The sequence below is a fragment of the Seriola aureovittata genome, chromosome 12 (assembly GCF_021018895.1).
Source record: "Seriola aureovittata isolate HTS-2021-v1 ecotype China chromosome 12, ASM2101889v1, whole genome shotgun sequence".
Classification (NCBI taxonomy): Eukaryota; Metazoa; Chordata; class Actinopteri; order Carangiformes; family Carangidae; genus Seriola; species Seriola aureovittata.
In genome coordinates this window covers 8,432,774-8,451,429 of record NC_079375.1, presented here as the reverse complement: position 1 = coordinate 8,451,429, position 18,656 = coordinate 8,432,774, and the positions used below count along the sequence as shown (strand labels likewise).

At 39.5% G+C, this 18,656-nt stretch overlaps 1 protein-coding gene across 2 annotated transcripts; it reads left to right on the top strand.

Annotated features, from left to right (window-relative positions):
* Positions 1-436: 436 nt before the first annotated feature.
* Positions 437-18,324, top strand: LOC130178588 (noelin-3-like). Of its 2 annotated transcripts, none has more exons than XM_056390954.1 (8): positions 437-699; positions 5,916-5,943; positions 6,398-6,667; positions 9,657-9,800; positions 11,328-11,483; positions 12,726-12,945; positions 13,964-14,070; positions 16,568-18,324. In XM_056390954.1, the coding sequence occupies exons 3-8, from the start codon at positions 6,599-6,601 to the stop codon at positions 17,243-17,245; spliced, it is 1,374 nt and encodes a 457-aa protein (XP_056246929.1). In that variant the 5' UTR covers positions 437-699; positions 5,916-5,943; positions 6,398-6,598; the 3' UTR covers positions 17,246-18,324. The 2 variants fall into 2 exon arrangements, with proteins under 2 accessions (XP_056246929.1, XP_056246928.1); XM_056390953.1 differs by having other exon boundaries at positions 6,202-6,667.
* The last annotated feature ends 332 nt before the right edge of the window (positions 18,325-18,656 follow it).

Here is an 18,656-nt window from a genome sequence, read left to right as displayed (position 1 = left end):
GGAGGTTTTTTTTGTCTATTCAGTGGAAATGTTAAATTTCTCCCTCCACTATTCTTACAAATTTCCTCTACCCATTCAATCCTTTCCAGGGTCATGAAGGGCTGGACTGTATCACAGCCTGAATTAAGCCAGAGGACAAGAAAATACTGTGGAAGGTTTCCACTCTGTCTGAGGACTAACACAAAGAGACAATCACATTTAAGGCAATGAACAATTCCAGTCTCTGATATTGGATGAACTAAACGCCCCCCCCCCCCCCCCCGCCCATCTATATATATATAAGATATATATATATATATATATATACATATATATTATTTTTTTTTTTTTTTTTTTGCTACATCCACAAATTTAGCAATATAGCATTTGTCTGGACCATCAATATGGGTAGTGCGGTGCATGCACAGTTAACCTAGGTGTTTTGCCATGTACTTTTTTTGGTCTGATTAAGGGGCTAATTTTAAGGACTCTCTGCCGCCCATCGTGGTTTCTTGCCGGGAGCAGGTGGTGGTGATGATGCCTTTACAAAAGCTTCGGCCATTTTGTCCGTAATACAAGAGGTTATCATTCGCCCTTTAAGCAGCAGTAATAAGAGGTAACAGACAGGTCGGACTCGGAGCTAGCTGGTTAGCATGTTAGCTTCAGTAAGAGCTCAAGGAATGAAGTTGATACTGAACTCGCAACGTTTCTGCTACACTGGTAAGTCCGTCCCCGTTTTCCTGGTTGGAGGTGTCCCCGTTTATATGTCTATTGTTTTCACCGTGAATTACAAAACGGAGAGAGAAAGACGGGCAGTAAAACAGGCAAGCAGACGTCTAGCGTTGCGCTTGTTTTGGCCAACAGAAGGGGTTGGCTGCTAGCTATAGCAGCTTCATCAAAATAGAGTTATCCAAACAAATATTACTTACTTATGTTGTTGTTGTCTCTGGGCGGAGAAAAGGTCAGCTGATTCACTAATTAGTTAGGAGCTCATAACTGGAAAGTAACGAAAACAAACCCAGAGCCCCCAGTCAGAACTTGAAAATGTTTTCATGTTGGATGAAGTGAAGAAGTGTCTCGATGGCCTGCAATGGACTTAACGTGATAATATTCACAACCTGGAATGTTTTTTGTGAAAACCCCTTTTGGTTTTCTTGATCTGCGGACTTTTATGGACTAAATCCAGGAATGGACTGACAATCGGACTTCACTACTGCTTCTTGCTGATTCATGATGCCAGTAAATCTGAATCAATTATACCTTTGTACTCATATTTTTTTTTAAATTAACTGAACAGTTGAATTGTGGAGAGCCTATCTGAGCTAACTATATGTACCATGTCATTACTAACAAAAGTTTATTGGGTCATAAGAGGGCTCAGTGGTACTTTATTATCTGTTTAAGCTTCATGTAGAAAAATAGCAAAATCAACAAAATTATTGGCAGAGATAAATTGGTCTTGAGTCAGGACCAAAATGAGAAGGGCATTCGCTGTTTGAGTAGTGGATCCTTCTATCTCAAAGAAGTCACCATATTTTAATAGTCTGACCTTTAGTGTTTGTCGTCCATACATTTTCAATGAACTGATTCTCAATAATATTGGACAAAGTGCATCCTGGACTGTCCTTTTTTATTTCCTAGATAAAAAAATTGGATATTTGAATGATATATTGACCGCCCCAGTTTGCATTTCAGAAATCTTGTCACCTTAAAAACGCTGGTTGTATTGCAGCAACAATAGCATTTACAAAATTTTTCTCGTAGTTGCCAAAAAGATTGGGATGATAGTTGGGTGTCTGTGAATGGAAATAGTGTTCAAATTTAACTCTTACAGTCAACTCTGGTTAAGTTACCTTAAGTTGAGTAGCCCAAAATCATAAGCTGCCCTCCAGGGTCTTTATCTGTACAACATACAACAGCCTAAATCCTTAGACCCTTATAGTATTACTTTAACAGTGCAAATCTTACTGTGTGGAGAGTTGGGGGCAAACTCTGGATAGCTAACTGGCATCAAGCTGCTCTAACCAAGGCATTTTCCCTCCAACAGCTTCAGCAAAACTGCATAGTGAACATGAGTGAGAAACTGGACTGTTGTACTGGAAAGATAATGGGTGTAAAACTTCGTAATTGAAGCAAAAGAACAAAGAGTGTTCTCTTTCATGGATAAAGGAAGATAAAGATGACTTGTTTAAAATAGCCAATGTACTTTTCAGCTTTCTGGAGAGGAACATTAGAAACAGCTTGTATTGACTGCCGTCTCTTTTGTAGCAAGATAATTGCTTGTTATCTCAGTTTTCTGGAAGGACAAGAATTCCTACAGACACAATAAATCTGCTGTGTTTACAGCATTAACATTTTTCAGTGGTGTGTTGAGTTTTCTTTTGTCACCACTTCATTAAATGCATTTTTGAAGCAAATTTTAAAGTGTATTTGAACTGCAAAAGATACCCGGGCTAATCATATGTCATAACCAATTTGAACTGGAATGAGCCACAAAGCAAGCAGAAGCCACTGTTATTGCTGGAGAGAAATTCATCAGGAATGCAGGTCATGGATTACAAAAACCCTTTGTTCAAGTGCGCCAAGAAACTTCTGTCTCCTCCTGTCAAAGACACTCCTTGAGTTCAAGTATTCCCTGTTCAAACAGTTTCACTGGGAAACACTCCAACAGTACTGTGCTTCGTTGCCCAACCCATCACTTCATCCTAACCTGCTGCTGACTGCTGATCTAGAGAGGCCATGGGGACACCCCTTGTCCTCAGGTCTCAAGTTTATACTGGCAGCCCAGAAAAAGCTTAAAAGCAGATCACCACAGCCCAAACCAACCTTATATCTGAAACCATGTGTGCACCAGCTCACTTAACCTGACAGAGATTTGCACCCTCTTGTATCCATGCTGCTTTTTCTCTATTTAAACAAATGCAAAAACCTTTCAAAAAAAAAAAAAATGGTGATTGGCATACCAAAGTGGATGGCTTCCCACTATGATGAAGGTGACTTCTATAGTCAAGGACATGCTCTGGCTCTGGCTGCAGTCTGTTAACGGCCTCTAGGGGAAGGTCTGAATGGCAATCTGAGTACAGAAGCCATGGCTCAGGCCCAATTAAGTCAAGAGCTGTTTAGGTTCAGCCATACTAGAGACAAGATGAATGTTACTATCTATCCAGAGGTTTTCAGACTGTGAGGTGCGCCTCCCAGGTGGGGGAGGCAGGAGAGTTAGGTGAGGCATGGGGGAGAGATATGAGGCTAAGATAAAGCATGAGGCAAAAGGTACAGTGTTCTAGGGTAAGTTATTGTATTTCACCTATTGATTTGTCCAGCTTATCAACACGGTCAGGAGTTTAAGCTGCTGAAGGATGTGACACACAGCTCATGGAAACAGTTTAAGATACTTTAAAACCTTTAGCACCTGATATCTGCAATTTGTGTTAAGATTTGTACCCCGTCTCTGAGTCATAGCTCTGTCAAATCTTAACACGCAGACATGATACATATATCTTAGGTTCAGTAGAATCTTGTCTGAGGGATTTTATCCAGGATCAATTAAGTATTTTGTTAGAAAATGGGATATCAATTTGAAAAACGCTTTATATAATTAAGCAATAGCACAATATCAAAATTAATGAAGAATATTGTTAAGACTCTTAATCCTTGATGCAATGTTTTTATAAACTAGGTCATCTTATTATTATGAAATATAAAATTAGTGATGTTTTACTCCTATCCCCCCCCCCCCCCCCCCCCCCCCACATGGTTGCGTCACTCCCTTAAATAGTGCAGAAAGTGTTCATGAAAAACAGTGGGAGCACTGGTAAAGAGAAATTAAATAGATGACGAACAAAGGTAGCCTGAAGCACTTTTTTTTTTTTTTTTTTAAATATTTCCAGTCTTCAAAACAGTAAGTGTCTTATAAGGTTTATGTTCACACAGAAATTTGCCAGTCATCTCTTTGAAAACTCAGCTGAAGTAAAACAGCTTGAGCACAAAAGCTGAATAAACAGCCGTGTGTCTTACTCCTGCACAAACAGTGATCTCTATTTGTATGCATAATGGGTACTCCACATAATATTTAATACCTCATCTCAATTTTTGAAGCACTGAAACATTGTTTCATATATATGTGAGTAATGGTTTTGGCCTTAGAGGAACATTATTAAAGCACAGAAAGCTTTGTGTCATTTGTTTCTGTAATATGACAGATTTTTAATTCTCCTGGTCTTAGAAATCAGGACTCAGTCGGTTCACTGAAAATACAAAAGATAAGTTAAATAATTTTTTCTGTTTACCACACATTGTAGCTATCTAGCCATGCAATAAGTTTTTGTTTTGTTTGCGTGGGTTTTGAGTTGTCAGTCTGATATTTCCACTGCTATCCAAATAAAGTGGAGGTGAATGGGACTTTTGTTTGTAGTGGCCAAAGCATTGAAAAATATGATTTAAACTTTTGCAATCTCCATCTTTCCAGACATAGTGCCCTTATTATCCACAGACCTTGCCGCGAATAGTGTTCATACGGATTATATCTTTTGTGAATAGTTCCAATCAAAACTGCCAAAAGCAAAGTCTTTGTATGGCCTGATAAGCTCATTTCTGAGAGCTTATACAGAGATGAATTTTCATGTTTATGAAAAAATATGTTAAATGTTAAAAACAGGAAAATAAAAAGGCTCCTGCAAGGTATGAGATAATAAGTCAGAATTTAGACTTTTTAAAGTGGCTATAATGAACATTTACACTAACTTAGAAAGAATTATCATCTGAAACTGCAGCTAACCTTGGCTTTACAGAGCTTTGTAGCAGTTTTCAGCTCATTGATTCGCTGTCCAGTACCTACTCAGCACCAAACAGCAGACAGACATAGTTAAAGACAAGCTGGTGAACAGAGTGGAGCATTTAGGGGGTAAAGAGCCAAAATATTTCACTCAGGAGTTGGTAGAGACCAAAAACAAAGTTAAAAGAGAGCGAACATTGGACATACATTCACCAGGTGGCTAAAACAAAACTCCAAATGAATGATAATGTTGCTCCATACCAGACATTGCAAGTTTAAGTTAAAATGATGAGATAGTGTGATGTATTTTTGTTGGCCAACCCAGATGTTAGCATCACCCTAGTTCCCTGGACAAAAAGCCTATGGGATTTTTACATGGGCTTTGGATTACTGCAGAAAATAAGCTCTGCGATAAACAAACATTTATTATTGTTCAGCACAATATTCTTTTATGATTTTTGAAGCCAAAATACAATCAATGGAAGTAAAAAGCTAATGTTAGGCTATAAAATGAACTACACCATGGTTGTCTGACTTAAACGTCACCATTACTACACTTCCAATTTGTAGTTTAATTTACTTACCTCTTCTGCAAAAGCATTTCCTCTTACAAAGTTAGGTATATTTCACAAAAGCACAAACACAAGTACAAGGCTGTAATGTTGGACTGGTGAGTAAATTGTGTTTCATGTTCGACATGATGATGTTTAATGTCCCCAACAACCTCTGAAACCTGTAAACCCATTCAAAAAACCCTTAAACTTCAGGACGAGAGAACCAGAAGTCCTAAAATGCTAACTAATATCCGGGTTTTAAGACTCATTCCTGCAGCACTTGAACTAAGCAAAGGAGGTAGATGAATTACTGACAGGAAATGACTGTGTCTCACCCTGTTTCACACAGATATGAATGGAAAATGAATTTCTGTGTGACCATTAAAATGAAATGAAATTCAATCAACAAAGAAGAAGGTGGAGCTCTGATTGGCCAGACCCCTGTGGCCAACTGGAGCTTTAGCCTTGTTCCTTGGGTTGGACTATTGGAGTCTATTTAGTCTAATAAGTAATAAGTTTGACATTATCTCATTTTGATTTGGTATTTCATAATTCAAATGATTTTTTTTTCATGCATCCTAACTTTTCTTCCGTTTTTTTTCCTGGCACAGGTGGGCTTCCATACACATACCACTTGAGGTAAGCTAAAAAACAATAGTTTTGTAATTTGGGTGAATTTACCCTTTAACGTTGACAGTTTGCATTAAAAAATGAAAGTTGATATCTAAACTTAAACAGCACTTCTTTTCCACATCTTGTTTTCTCTCAAAAAAAAAATTCTTAATATCCTCTCGCGCTCTTTCTCTCTTTCTCTGCGCTTGCACTCAGACACAAAACGCAGCAGCGGCAGCAGCAGTAGCAGCTCTGATCTGACGCCTTTACCTTCTTATTTTCCAGTGAATACTGCCAGCTGCAACTTTTGTCACCACACAGCTGCCGGTGGTTCCTCCTCACACACATTACAAGCTAGATTCATTAAAAGTCAAGAGAGGCAGCTGGATGATGTCACATCCGTGAAGAAGGGTCCCTATAACTGCACGCAGCTCGGATTTTCGCTGCATGCGTGCCCACAAACTTTTTTCCCCCTTTGCAGTGACGAGAGGTTTCTCCCCGCTGCCCACATGGCATGCGTAACGGGGACGAGTGGATGGATGTGCCCCCCTCCTCCTCAGGAAGCCAAGGTTTTTACCAGCGCGTAGTGGACGTGGTGGTGCGAGTCCAGGGGCAGAAACTTGCGTGAAAAATTCTTGTTCCCGTCGCGGCGGAGGAGGGAAGCATCGTAGCAGCCGGCAGAATGTGGTCGCTCTCCGTGGTACTGAACCCGCTGCTGTTCCTGCTGCTGTTCGGGTACTGCCCTTCAGTGGTGAGTTTCCCTTAACACTGCCTTTTATATTTCTCTCGGAAAGCACAGGCTTAACTTCAACTCACTCTGTCATGTAATGTTAGTGCTGTAAAGTTCAGGTCATTGGGGATGTAATTAATTAGGGTGGAGCATTGCACAATGGTTGGTGAATGACCAAAAACACAGAATGAGTCATTTATGTTTCCTGCCATCATTGCTTATTGCGCTGATTGTTTGCTATTGTCACCATAGCCAATGTACACTCTGCTGCAAGCAATAACTGACACTAAATATGTGAAAAAATAATCTGAAATAAAAAAATACTGAATGTAAAGTAGTGATAGAGGGAGAGAGGGAGAGGCACCATCACAGCACTCATGTTTATTGCCTACATCAACCACATAGCACTGATATTGATCCTGGAGTATTGCCAAGCATATAACTCACTTTTAAGGGAGAGTTCAGTCATTGTGAAAATAAATAAATAAGCCTTGCTGCTGTGGATTACATCCAAATCCCCTCCCAGACAGAAGAAGCAGAACTAAACATCTTGAATCTTGATACAGGTCAAATCAGACTTTACAGACTTTACCTGAAATGATCTGTTGATTTTTGATGCAGTTTTCTTTTTTGCACTACCTCTGTGATTATAAAATGTGATGTTTTTAAAGGAAATGTTTTATCCTGCCAGTTTAGTCTTCCGAAACAACGATGCATTGGGGAGCATTATCACAAATTAGGAGGAGCATCTTGCAGATCACCAAGCCATTTGGACCAGAGTAGTGGTCGATTAGGTTCATCCCAGCCATGCAGAGTGCAATCCCTGTGCCAGTGTCTTGGTTGCAAAGCAGTGTCTTCCCATAGCATCACCTGGAAAGTGGTGTGCAGAATTAATGTTGTTGGTTTGTTCAGAGAAACAGGAAATATTTGCAGGCTGAGTCGGTGCTCAAAACTGTATACATATCTGTCAGAAAGTATAAATGAACGCCCAAAACAAAAGAGGAGCCAGCTGTCTGAATTATTTAATGAGAGAAAAACTCTTTGTGCAGAGTTCCCCACAAAAAAGAAGCCTAGTTGGAGAGTGCATCTGGCTTGGCTGAGCTACAGATTCATTTTAATATGAGGAAATGTGCAAGTGAGAAGAGGGGAAAGGATGTGCGTCACTCAAGAGACAGAGGAGAAAGACCGTTTTAACAGATTAGTGAAACTGGCTTCTTTTTAGGAGCCTTTCAAAGCAAAGTAAGGAAAAGAGGGGCTGAGGATGTGTTTTTTTCTCCCTCTTTTATCCCATTCAGCTATGATGCTGAGGGAGGCTGATTTCAGCTACAGTCATGGTGCACCAAGCCTTCTAGTCTCCCTAATAATTTCATAGACTACCAAAATGTACCAGACATGACCTCCAGATATTTCCGTTCAGTATGACTTTTTCCTCTGCTGCTTGTCTCTGTGCTGAGCAGAGGAGTTCAGAGGACAAACATACCATAAAAAATACAAAAATTGTAAAGGTGAAATTATTATATTCTACTTTCATGGCTTTTATCATATAATCATATTAGGACCAGCTTGGCATCAGGGCATCATTAGAATAAGTTTTAATTCCTAGATTACAAACTTTACAAGCAGCCAATAGGAAGGTGGACAAAGATTGGGGCTGCAGTGCTTTGATAATACCAGAAACAATTTCCTTACAATCTGATAATGTAAACATAAGAGAGACGAGTTGGGGAAAAAGAACGAAAGCTCATGAGATTGATAGCATAGAAGGAATTTTATTCATATATTTATTTACAGACAGAAAATGTGGCAGAATGCAAATGTCAAAAACCAACACACTAATAAGGTAAATCAAATTCTGTATAGCAAAATTCAAATTTATTGTTTGGGCAACTATTTCATTCTTCAAACCCATGACTTTTTTATAGCAACATAAACTAAGCATGACGTTTTTGCCTGCACCTCTCTGTAGGTGACAATGATGAGTCAAAGCCTGCTCTTTCTCCTTCGCGTGACGTTTTTCCCTGCTCAGAGGGGACATGATCTTTCATGGCTGATTCCGAACACTCTTTAAACTGCTCAGGCTGACAGGCAAGGATGAATGGGAGGAGGAAGGAATGCCTACACAATAAACAGGGCAATTTTTTTTGTAATTTTTCTGTCCATCATCTCCAAAGGCGTCAGAACGTGTGTCGCATGTTATGCTCCCTACAGGTTGAACGTAAAACAAAATCCAAATGGTAGCTGGTTGTCTGCCAAAGAGGCTGGTAGTGCAGAGGAATTTACCATCCACAGTCAAAGGTTGCCAGTATTTGGCTGGAGGCTTGTGTTAATTTCCCAGGCTGACAGTACACGGCAGTATTGTTTAAATACTTACTGTCTTTGTGTGTCTGATAGGTATCAACTTTTCCAACACTTCAGGACGCTTTGATCAATATTTGGAGTAAAACTAGTTTTTACTGTGTGCACTCTGACAGTGGTTGATGGTGTTGCATTAAAATATGCTGCGTTGGCTTACGATGCATAACTTTATGTTCTTTAGACTTTATACTCTAAAGCTGTGGAGCATATTGAATGTAATAAAGAATGGGAAAAGCTTCCACAAATCAGGTTTATCTGCGTCTTCCAGCAGGACTTTCAGTTAAAGCATTGGAAGGCCTGGTGAGGAGAAACAGAGGAATTTCAATTCATCAAGGCCAGGAAACACTGTTTATTGTTGAAGAGGAAATTCACTGGAGACCATATACTGTGAGCGGAGGAATATCTTACAGCAAAGGCAGTTTGTTCTTTCAAAGCATCAGACTTTTTATAAGTCAGTGGAATTGGTTGGTGTCAGAGCTTTGGGGGCATAAGGCAGAAAAATGGATGACCCATGAGGAAAAAATAAGAAAACCATAACTGCTGTGTGCCACAATTTCATGATAGCGATATCATCAGAGTTAACTTTATTTGATGTGTCTCTCTGTTGATGTGTGTGCTGTCTATTCTACGACTGTGCCTGTGCTTCTGTATGCAGACCATCAGGCCAAAGGAAGGGTGGCAGGTGTACAGCTCAGCTCAGGATGCAGATGGGCGTTGTATCTGCACAGTGGTGGCACCTGAACAGAATCTGTGCTCCAGAGATGCCAAAGGCAGACAGCTCCGCCAGCTCCTGGAGAAGGTGTGTGCACACAGCCACTCTCATACATTTCTTTTTATGCAACAAAAACACACACACACACACACACTAACTCACTCTCTCTCACTCTCTCTCTCTCTCTCTCTCTCTCTCTCTCTCTCTCTCTCTCTCTCTCTCTCTCTCTCTCTCTCTCTCTCTCTCTCTCTCTCTCTCTCTCTCTCTCTCTCTCTCTCTCTCTCTCTCTCTCTCTCTCTCTCTCTCTCTCTCTCTCTCTCTCTCTCTCTCTCTCTCTCTCTCTCTCACATATTTACAGTAAGCACCGTGCACACCTGCATTCATATAGACATATCACATCGATTTCTATCGTTATTTGTGCTTCTTTGTTGCCTTAATCCTCAGAGAGATTGCACCAGCCAGGTCCATAACCCTATTTTCCACTTCTGCATATATTACATGGGTGACATCAACTGAATGGCTGCTTGTGAAGATGAAAATGCTCTCCATCTCACCTTAACAGAACTCGAGTGCCCCTGTTTTTTTGCAACAAACCAATAAAGGCTAATTCTAAGGTTTGGAGTATAGTATTACCAGGCTTTACGCATTTGATTGGGTACGTTATTTTTAACAGGAAGTGGACTGTCCTCAGCTTTTGAAGAATTTGTATTATTTTTTCCACATCTACCACCATGGATTTTTATTTTTTTTTAAAGCATGCATTTTGAATTGATTTCATAAAATAAGCTCTGAACACGACAGCCAACATTGTGAACTGAAGTAGAAACATCAAATTTAATTCCAAATGTTAGTTGTTTTATGGGTTTTTTTTCACCACCATGACAGTAGGGATTTAATGCATTATCTACAAACAAACAAACAACACGGCGCTGGAGTCACTTTCCTAAATTAGTATACCATATAAGGAAACATTGCTGTAGCCTACATTTTAATGTTGTATGCCAAAGGGTGTTCTCTGTCATTCATTGGGGCCTTTGACACTAATGTACTAAGCTGCCGCAGGGCTTCAGTGAGGCCATTTTAGGATCCCTCCACCACAGCCAGAAAAGTATGCAGAACACACAATGTGTGAGTGTTGTGCCACTTTGCTAGTGATGTGCTCCAGTAATGTTGGTTGGTTGCAATTATAGTCAAAGAGAGAGAGGAGAGAAAGGGCCATATTTCTTCTTGCTCAGACGCCCCATGAACCTACTGAGCTTTTGTTAAACCAGAGAGAGACACTGTAAGGTTTCTGTTTCAACTAAATGCACTGAAATGTCATCAAACCCAGCAGATTCAATAGTTTGTTTTAAATTATAACTGATAAAGTGATATGTATGTTTAAATAGTGAGAGAAAACAGAGCAACAGCCCCATGTCCATGTAAAATTTATCCAAAGCTCTATTCAGCTCACATATGGACGGGTAAAAGACAATCACATTGGAGGTCAGAATGTTGATTTATTCCTTGGGACGCTGGAGCATGGCAGGCTACTGAACGGCTGAACATGGAGGACATTTTAATCCCGTGGTGGACGGAAAAATCAATGCAGCGCTGTTTCATTCTTTTCAAAAGGTGCAGAACATGTCGCAGTCAATCGAGGTGCTGAACCTTCGGACGCAGAGGGATTTTCAGTATATCATGAGAATGGAGAGCCAGATCAAAGGCCTGCGGTCAAAGTTCCGACAGATCGAATCGGACAGGAAGACACTCGTCAACAAAAACTTTCAGGTATAATTTTTGTTTTATGTTCACGCCTGCTAGAAACCTCACAGGAGATTCAGGGTAAAGATCTCTTCTAAAGATGCCTGAGAACCATCTGAACTGATAAACTTTCATTCCTGATGAGACCAATGCAGGTCTCCTACTGGCGAGCCAAGGACAAGGTTGTCTTAAGAGCCAGACAGGATGTGAGGGGAGTGTCCAGCATATAAAAACAGTGAGAGTGACAACACACTTCCTGATTGCTTAGTGAAGTATATTCATTATCAATTTGTTTAAAGGAAAGAGATGTTTTTAAAGATGTGACCAAGCAGAAAAGTTACATGGGCTAGAAACTTCAACAGCACTGTTGTGACAGTAAGAGTAGTTTTCTGTCACAGCCAATATCATCTGTTAGGTTTATTAAAAATTCCAGTTCGGTTATTATGCTTCTTAATTCCACTGTAAAAAAAAAAAAAAAAATCCTAAAAGTTGATGGTGATGGCCGGTTCAAAAAATTTAGATTTAGATTTAATAATGGAAGATAATTTTCATTGTGAACGTATTTCTATAGAGGCTATAGGACCTGTGTATAATCTGACATTGTATAATCGACATTGCGTTTACATAACAATAATAAATAGAGCAATTACAATAATAATTATCGCTAATATTATCCATCAGTGAAGTGTGTTCATTCTTACTAGACCCTTTCCCTCCTCCTCTCTCTTGTTACAACACTGTGTGCTCTTTCTCGTGATAAACTTTTGGTATAGATATTTTTTTTCAGTAAATATTATGGTAAGTGTAATGTTTTTTTGTGTTATCATGCAAGAAAACAAAATTATGCTGTTTTCCCTCAAGCAGTGGTATTTTTTTATAATAATGAATTAGTAAGAGGGAGAAGAAGTCTGCATTTTTTGCAACCCAATGGTGGAACCCTGTTCTTTAGTTTTATCAGGTATTGACCCACTACTATAAGAAGATGCAGGTATCGCAGTATCTATATATTTGACATTGAGCTACCTATCTCCAGATACTGAGTCTTACAAACTTAATTTTCTTACACAAGTGAAAACAAGTCCCAGAGGTGAGGAGATAGCATGCTTCAGTTTCCCTGAATATTATATCAGCCTCAGTTAAAGATGTCAGCCCTGTTAGCATAAAACATCCTGAAACTGCTGCATTGAAAACAAACTGAATTGTTCTGCCAGATTGCGAGAGTTGTTAAGACAGGTATTTTTGCAGTGGGGTATTCTTGGTGTTTTCTAGGAGCTAAAGGGAAAGATGGAGTCCCTGCAACCGCTCATCCCTGTCCTGGAGCAGTACAAGACAGACGCCAAGCTCATCTCCCAGTTCAAAGAGGAGATCAGAAACCTGTCTGGTGTGTTGATGGGCATCCAGGAGGAGATGGGAGCCTACGACTATGAGGAGCTGCAACAGAGGGTCTTAAACCTGGAAAATCGGCTCCGCAACTGTATGAGTAAACTCAGTAAGTCGGCATGGTGACCCAAGATTAGTCTATGTCAAAGGGATCATTAGGCACATTTCTAGCAGCTAACAGCAGATAGGTAGTTTAGATACAGAATAAGGGACAGAGTAGAACTGCTTTGGGAAAATGTTTATTTACAGAACCACATAAAATTTTCCCGAGCTAAAGGTAAACAGTGGTAGCATCAAGACGCTATGTACTGCTAAGTGAAAAAGTGCAACCCAGGCTTATACAAAAACTTGATCGATAACTTTATTTCATATGTTTGTTTTTTCCCTTTTGATTCCTTCTGGTTGCTTTATAGCCATTTGCAGCTGGACACTAAAAGGCTGTGGTTTCTTTGGTCCATTCATTTAAGTCAAACTCAAAGCTAATAAGATCAATTCTGCCTCCAGAGCAGCTTTGCCTCTGATAGAGGTTTGCATAACTAAAGCCCCAATTTGCCAACTGCCAGGTTATCAACATTGATGGGGCCTGTCAAAGTGTCAACCTAAATAGCTAACGTGAATGCTAATAGGATGTGGCTGAAAATCTGTCTGAGCTGGTGATGATTACTCAAGCATTCATTGTGCTTGAGCTTTGATTGAGTAAAATAGCAGTTAAACACTTGATAGGGAACTTGCGAGCTTAAGTGCAGGTGATAGCCGACCGTCATTTGGCACAATTAAAATGTCTGGCAAGATGAATAAAGTACAGCTCAAACTACTTCAAATATCAAACCATGTGGGATAAATGTTCAGGGGTTGACAAGTTGTTGTATTGTGGCATTTCCTCTGGTTATCCGCTGTATTTCTATAAGAGCAGAAGAAACATGCGGTGGTGCACGGATGCTGCTCACAGAACATCAACAACCAAAACCTTTTTGATTGAAAAATGAGCCACTACCAGATTTAAGCAGTCCAGCGCTTTGAGATCTATTCCAGTTTATTCCAACCATAACATTGGCTGTAGTTTTATCATGTGGAGAGAGAGAAGTTTTGTGCTGTTTGTGTACCAGATCCGTGTGATGTGTTTGCAGCATGTGGCAAGCTGATGAAGATCACTGGGCCGCTGACAGTGAAAACATCAGGGACCAGATTTGGAGCCTGGATGACCGACCCACAGGCGTCTCCCAAAAACAACCGGGTGAGCCCATTTAATGTGCTTTTCTTTATGTTGCAACGCTTTGAAGCAACACTGAGCGGTTTAATAATTTACATACAACCGCTTCCCTCCTGTTGTTCAGCAGGGGAAAAGATGTTGTTGAATTACAACATCATACTCCATAAAAGTTTTTCATACATTTAGATGCTGAGTTCAAACATAAAACATGATATCACTTGTGGAAAATAACCAAATTCACTGGAAGAGTCTGCACTTTGTTTTCTACTTGCCACAGAGCCTTCAACATAGTGCTTTACAGAACCTGTAAAAGCCAGTGCATACTCCATAAGATGTCTGGCACTTTGTCAATTAAAAAGTGTGTAAAGAAAGATATTTTGTTTACAGTGCATTCAGGGTTACTCATCAAAATAAACTGTGTAGATCCTTGAGACTGAACAAACTTGTTAAATGTGTTTGCTTCCCCATAAAAGCATTTGCAAAGCCATTTTTTTTAATACACTTATACTGCAGAGGCCAAATGGCAGTTTCCCATGCAGTAAATCCACAAACAAGTTGCTCTTCATGTTGAAAAAAACAGAGTCACGGAAAAGAAAAAGCCTTTATTTAGTCAGGCAAAACATCACAGACATTATGCAGGACTACATAACTTTTCTATTTGCTTTGAACATTGTTTGTTTTGGAAATGCCTTTGTTCACATGCATGTCTGCTCTCTAACTAATTCATCTTGTTTTTATTGAACAATGTCATTGCTTTTAACATGTGCCATTATTTGCCACGATTCTTTTCAGCCCCTGATCTCTGTATGTTTTGTCTTTGTTTTCTCTCTTTTGGTATATTCTTGTGATGTAATCTGTTTTTCCTTTTGTAGTTTTATATGAAACCTTCTTTTTTTTTTTTTTTTTTTTTTCGTGTCCAGGACTCCCTGGCAGAAGAGATATTGTATCTCAGCGGGACCTTCCTGGTTCAATAAAGGATAAATAAAATAAAATAAAATAGTTACCACCACCAACTGTCATTTGGTGTCATACCATGAGGCAGAAATTTTTACGGTCTCATCCGCCTGCTGGTACGCAAACATATACAGATATAAACAGATACAAACAAACAAACAGAGGTGTGGTTCCTGTACCATAAAGCAAGCTTAGCCTGGTTCACTTGGGGTTATACCTGGTTTCACTGAACTTTGGTTGTCTGTTATAACGAAGCTGGTTATAAACTGACTCAGACCTCTGGATTTACCTATCCAGCTATGAACACGTTCACTTGAAGGTCGAATTAATTACAAATGGGCGTAATCAGAACCATAAATTAAGTGATTTATATTATAACTACAAATAATATTCAAATATTAAAGCATGGTTAAGGCCATAAAGAAGTTCAAGGAATTATCATAAATGTCTTTGCTTTAAATTGAGTATTTGTATGTATGAATATTTGATGCACATAAAAAACAGATATTTTTTCTGCTGCCAAAGCGGAGAGGAGAAGAACAGTAGTTCATGTCTGATGAGTTCTGTTTGACTGAGATGTTGCATTTATGATCATGGGAAATATTTAACTGCGTGTGAATTATTTTTCTAATAAAAGACTACAGAGGGCAAAGTTTTTATTTCCAGTTATCATCACAGTGTCTTCTCATGTTAATCTGAGCTGCAGTGATGGAATAGGAATGTAAAAACATCAACACTGTGAGGAGTCCTGACAGTAATGGAAGAATCATGCAACTACAATCGTCATTTTGCTCAAATGAAAAAGCCTGAAACAGCAAAACAATCCTACTGATCTATAAGAAAATAGACTGCTCTTTATTACTTGACACCTTATTACAAACTCTTTTGTCCATGTCAGGATGCTGTAGGAGTGATTATTCCATGTTTCCAGTCATCTGATTGGTCAGCTGATAGTTTTTAATCTGGTCCTCTGCTGCAGTGCTGGTTAGCAGCGCAGCAGAGGTCGCCATAGCGATCTATTCCATCTAAAAGTGAGCCAGCCTTGTGCTACCAGAAAACCTGAGTTAAGCAGCCGGATGACCCACTAATCGTGCTTCATGGTACAAGCTCCAGGCCTAATTTTCAAAACCTTTCTCTATAGCACCACTAGTGGTCAAAAAATCATTTCTCTCTTTTATTAAATAATAAATAAATAATAAAGCCCCTCAAATATTAAAATCCTCATTCAGTACACTTGGACGCTGAAATCTGAGATTATGATTTCAAAAAGTCTCTTTCTGTTTCCAAGTTGCCCTCCCTCAGTTTCAAGAGAATAAAATCCATCATTAACGGTTTGGCCTCCAAGACATCTTCAGTCACTGGGTGTATTTATATCCCCTTTGATGGAGCTCCTGTGCTCTGACATTCTCTTTTTTAGTGAATGCCCTGTTTCTTATACTTTTTTCATGCACATATTAAAGATATCAGAGATTCTTTTAAATTTACAGACACCTTGGACCGACCACCTGGAGCTTCTTGTACCTGAAAATCACAGGATTGTTGTGTTTTTGTATTCATTTGTCTCCAGGTCTGGTACATGGACAGCTACACCAACAACAAGATTGTAAAAGAGTATAAATCCATCGCTGATTTTGTGGCAGGAGTCGAGTCGAGAACGTACAACCTTCCTTTCAAATGGGCTGGAACTAACCACGTGGTGTACAACGGCTCTCTGTACTACAACAAGATGCAGAGCAACATCATAGTGAGGTACAGCTTCGAAACGGGCCGCGTGGTCACACAGAGGGCTCTGGAGTCGGCAGGCTTCCATAATGTGTACCCCTACACCTGGGGAGGCTTTTCAGACATCGACCTGATGGCGGACGAGCTGGGCCTGTGGGCCGTGTACGCAACCAACCAGAACGCCGGAAACATTGTCATCAGCCAGCTGAACCCTGACACGCTCCAAATCCTCAACACGTGGAACACAGAATACTCAAAGAGGAACGCCGGCGAGTCTTTTATGATCTGTGGGACACTCTACATCACTAACTCCCACCTTACTGGCGCCAAGGTTTACTACGCTTACTCCACTAAAACCTCCACCTACGAGTATACAGACATTCCCTTTCATAACCAGTACTTCCACATGTCTATGCTGGACTACAACGCCAGGGACCGCACCCTCTACGGCTGGAACAACGGCCACCAGGTCCTCTTCAACGTTACACTTTTCCACATCATTAAAACTGAGGACACCTCTTAGGCGGAGGAACAAAAGGGAAATTGTGAAAAAATGGATTAAATGGATGGTTTCACCTGAATGTTCTTTTGAATTCTATTTATTTATTTATTTATTTATTTCATTTCCCTGATTAGTTTTGTGCATTTTATATAAATTCATTTAATGGCATCTCGTTATTTTGCCTGCTGATTCATCAAGATATTCTCCATGTGGGAATGTGACGCTCTCCATAAAAATAAATGACAGCACAAATTAAAACAAGTTCATTGCATTATGGAATACACTGCAGACGCACATTTTGGACTAAATAATGGCACTTTTACTTTGCAACTTTCCGGAATCCTGAACAATGAACTGCGAGTAATTTCTGCAGTTCTCTTTTCTCTCTGAAAAGAAAGCTTTTTCGAAATGAAGTCTTCATATTTATAATGATTTCCTCTTTCAGTATTGCATTTATTCATGCCCCCCTAATTTATTCATATTTTGACTGTGTTCACTAATTGTTCGTTTTGTTTCCATTCTTTCCTTGCCATTTATTCATCATCATCTGCTAATTTATTCCTGCCTTTCACTAACTCCACTTAGCTTTCAATTTGTCTTTGTACTTTTCCTTTCAAAAGTTTGACCTTGTACAAGACAATGAGAAATGTGGTGAACCATAATGAACCTGTATAGTTATTGCACTTGGCTTTTTTGTGTCAATGAAGATTCTCAGTCATCAAGGTCATAGAATATCTGCAAGTACTAAGTCAAAGTACTTTGGCGAACAGCAAATTTGGTTGCCTTTAACTTAGTACTTTGAGATATTAGCTTTTTTGTAACATCAGCAACAGTTTGTATGCCTTACTCAGTGCAGTACGTTCTGTATGCCCAAGGATAACAGCTCTCGTGCATGAATGTTGGCTATCCTAATAGCATTTTTACTGTAACTGTACATCTGTGTATTTTGTATTTGCACAGCATCCCATTCTCCTCCTCTCTAGTTATAGTAATAGTAAAGATCCATTTATACTGACAGCAGTAGATAACTTTAATAAGCATTTGTTTGTGTAAATAAGAAGTTATACATAAGCTAAATAAAAGTATTGTTTTCATTAAAAGCAATGTTCTGTGTATGTGTGGTTGCAGGATGACAGATTGGTTAGTTTCTCTTCTCTGCAGCCAAAAGGAAACACTGAAATACGTCAAAAGTGAGGTAACATCACACTATAATTTCATGTGCGGTCACTTCAACTCATAGATGTGAGTGCAACAGTGCTTTTCGGCCAGAAAAGACTTACTTCATTGTCCTTTATAAGGCCAACATGACTTTTTTTTCTCATTTCCTGCTCTACCCATTCTACATCACTGTTACTGTTTGTCAGAGCTTTAATCACATTAAAAGATATGTGATTTTTTTTTCCTGATAACTCTCAGCAAGGGACAGCATCCT